This window comes from Hirsutella rhossiliensis, assembly GCF_020360975.1.
Source record: "Hirsutella rhossiliensis strain HR02 chromosome Unknown scaffold00008, whole genome shotgun sequence".
Lineage (NCBI taxonomy): Eukaryota > Fungi > Ascomycota > Sordariomycetes > Hypocreales > Ophiocordycipitaceae > Hirsutella > Hirsutella rhossiliensis.
In genome coordinates this window covers 1,314,496-1,317,264 of record NW_025408674.1, presented here as the reverse complement: position 1 = coordinate 1,317,264, position 2,769 = coordinate 1,314,496, and the positions used below count along the sequence as shown (strand labels likewise).

The following is a 2,769-nucleotide window of genomic DNA, read 5'->3' as shown; positions in this document are numbered from 1 at the left end:
CCACCAGGCCGGTTTACAACTCTTACTAGCTTTACAAGGTTCGATACTCCTAGCATTATTTTTTCGCTCAGGCTGTCCGAGTCAAAAAGCCAAGAAGGTGTAGTAACAAGGGGTTATGTCAGCCCAACCCCTTCAAACGCCCGGGTTATACCGTCCACCTTTGCATTCGAGACCTCGGAGACGGGAAACCAGGTCGATTCAACAGCAGGCTTGGCAGCATCAACAGCAGCTGAAAAGCTCAACTCATTGAGACCTCCAGAGCCCTGGACTGCTTCCGGTTCGAGAACGATCATCGTCCCGAGTTCCGCCAGCCCCAAAGCCCAAATTTTCACCTGGACAGGTAGGATGGATGTGTCACATCATGAGCAAATGTCTTTGGTCCAATCAAGCGCCCCGTCATTTTCGGAAAAGTTTACTATTCCCGCCACTGTAAGCAAAGTGATTCTAGCTGACACACGAAATGTGTCGACAAACACCCTGAAACGCCCATGACCCAGCCACAGCTTTCAGCAAGCAGGAAGATGCCCACAGCTTTCACGATTAGTCGTTCCGCTACAACAGAATCGACCCGGGAGTGGTTCACAAGATCAATATCATCCGTGCTGCACTTGGATCCCAATATATCATGGCAATCAGACATTCTAAGGCCGGCTTCCATACTTCACGTCTCCTATTCTCCAACATCATCGAAGGAACGCCTCAACTCCAATATTGCAATGCAAACAACGCCTTTGGGCCTGTCTTCTGCTTTCGGTACCGCCGACCCCCAACCGTACAAATCTATATCGACGCCCTTAAAGGAGAGCCAATTTTCTCGTCGATAGTTTCAAGCTTGATTCCAGTGCTCTCAAGCGGTAGACCTATCGAAGCGGGCAATGCAACGCCCCGGCTAAGATCCACCACAACTAGTTCTTTTGCAGAATCCTTACCAACTCATGGTAGCCCTAGTGATGATGGCAACTTGGACCCTCTCGCGCCCCCTCGCAGCAGACCTTGGTCGAAGGTTAGCTCGGATTTGAAGCACCCTTATCAGATTCCGCACGGCAATTTTCAACAAGCAAAGGAGCCATACACCGGCATACCAGCCTGAGTCTCTCGAATCAGAAGCCCTCGCCTGGGGGAGGTTTCGACAAGTTTGGAACATCGCAGCCTTATCCGGTTTTCGAACCGACGCATCTGGAGATACTTGATATTAGCATCTCAACGTATTCAAATCCAATGGATTCGACTCGGCCCTCTGTTACTCCGAATTTGAGTTCAGGGTCCTCGGCTTTCGTCTTGACCGGACCCCCTTCGACACAAACATTCCAAGTGGCCAGTACAGAACTCGTGGTTCCTGATCCTCCGCCTCCCACTACATTAATCACTGAGCCGACTTGGGTTATTACACAATCCAATGCAGGAGACGGAGGTTCTCCTGGGATGCAGCCGCCGGTCATCAAGTCTCATCAAGCTGTTACTCCTGAGAACTTCTTGCCTCCAGATAGCCCTGCAGCAAAGCTCACAGTAGCCTCGTTACACTCAACAACGGATGTCCGAGCTTTGATTCAAAGCTCCGTCGACGCAAGTCCGTCCGTCGAGCGAACGACTGAATCATTTACCATGCGCACCAGTCAAGCCTTTAACGGAGTCCCTATAGATGTTACCACCATCTTGTTCGCGAGCCAAGAAGTTGTACCCTCAATCGGTCTCAAAACATCGCCGAGACCAACCTCGGCTTCGCTTGAGGCTGCAAAAGCTTTCTTTTCCAAGCCTCTCCCCACAAACCCATCTGATAGAATTTCGCCCAGCGGCCGCTATCAAACGCCTCCGCCGGAAACTGTTCCGATCCAAATAGGTTTCTATCCCTTTAAACTATACTTTTATTTCGAAGAACCTAAGCGCTGCTTCAGTTATTCTCCAACTTTTACCCGAGCTCTGGCCGCTACCAGCACGTTTCCCTCTGACACACTTCCAGTGTACGCGTTGGAGCCCTATGATACAAGAGACTCCTGGGGCTACATCACCACTGTGGCCAAAGTACATTACCCTGAAAATTTGGTAGACAAGCTCCAGATAGACTTGTGGATGCCTAGCTCGCGAGTTTATCACCACGAGGAGGATGCCGTCAATAACCTCACTGCTCTCATCAATCCGAAGATTGACGTCCGAGACAACGTCAAATCCGGCCGAGTAACGACTTACGGCGCTCTTCCCACGAGCACTAGTTTGGTTCAGAGCCACGACGCGTTTGATTCTACTGAAGCAGGAGGTCAAGGTCCGAGAGAGGGTGACATCTATCGGCATCATCACGGGCACCGTTGGTGCTAGTCTGCTTTTCAGTACCGCGCTGTTCTTGCTAATCAGCCGGCTCAGGCGCGGAAGAAATTCACCGGAGTTCCGAATTGAGAACTGCCAATCGAAGTGGTCGCAGAACGTCACATCTTGACTGCGGAGCAGCAGCAGAACTTTCAGTCGATGACGGTCTCCTTGGCCACGATGCACGGCCTCTTGGATTTGCGGGGTCACACCCGCAAAGTAAGTCTAGCAGCCAAGGAATCAAGAGTCATAGGAGGTTGATATCTGCTCCTCTTGCCGTTTCCAATTCACTTGGATGGGTCAACGAGTCTGAAGCGAGTGTAGATACAAAGACGTCACATAAGATGCATATTGAGCGACACACGTAGGGTTATTGATAATCTGTAGCAAGACGAGATTGGAACAGAGTCGTTAATGCACGGGATGGCTCCGGACAGACAGGTTCCGACAGACATATTGCAGGGATTATCG

The 2,769-nt window shown here is 50.7% G+C and overlaps 1 protein-coding gene across 1 annotated transcript; it reads left to right on the top strand.

Annotated features, from left to right (window-relative positions):
• Positions 1-2,067: 2,067 nt before the first annotated feature.
• On the top strand, positions 2,068-2,388 carry HRG_07447 (uncharacterized protein; the record flags this gene model as incomplete). The annotated part of the gene is made up of 3 exons (XM_044865918.1): positions 2,068-2,172; positions 2,249-2,299; positions 2,356-2,388. 3 exons carry the CDS (start codon positions 2,068-2,070, stop codon positions 2,386-2,388), a joined length of 189 nt encoding a protein of 62 aa, XP_044718882.1.
• Between the last annotated feature and the right edge of the window lie 381 nt (positions 2,389-2,769).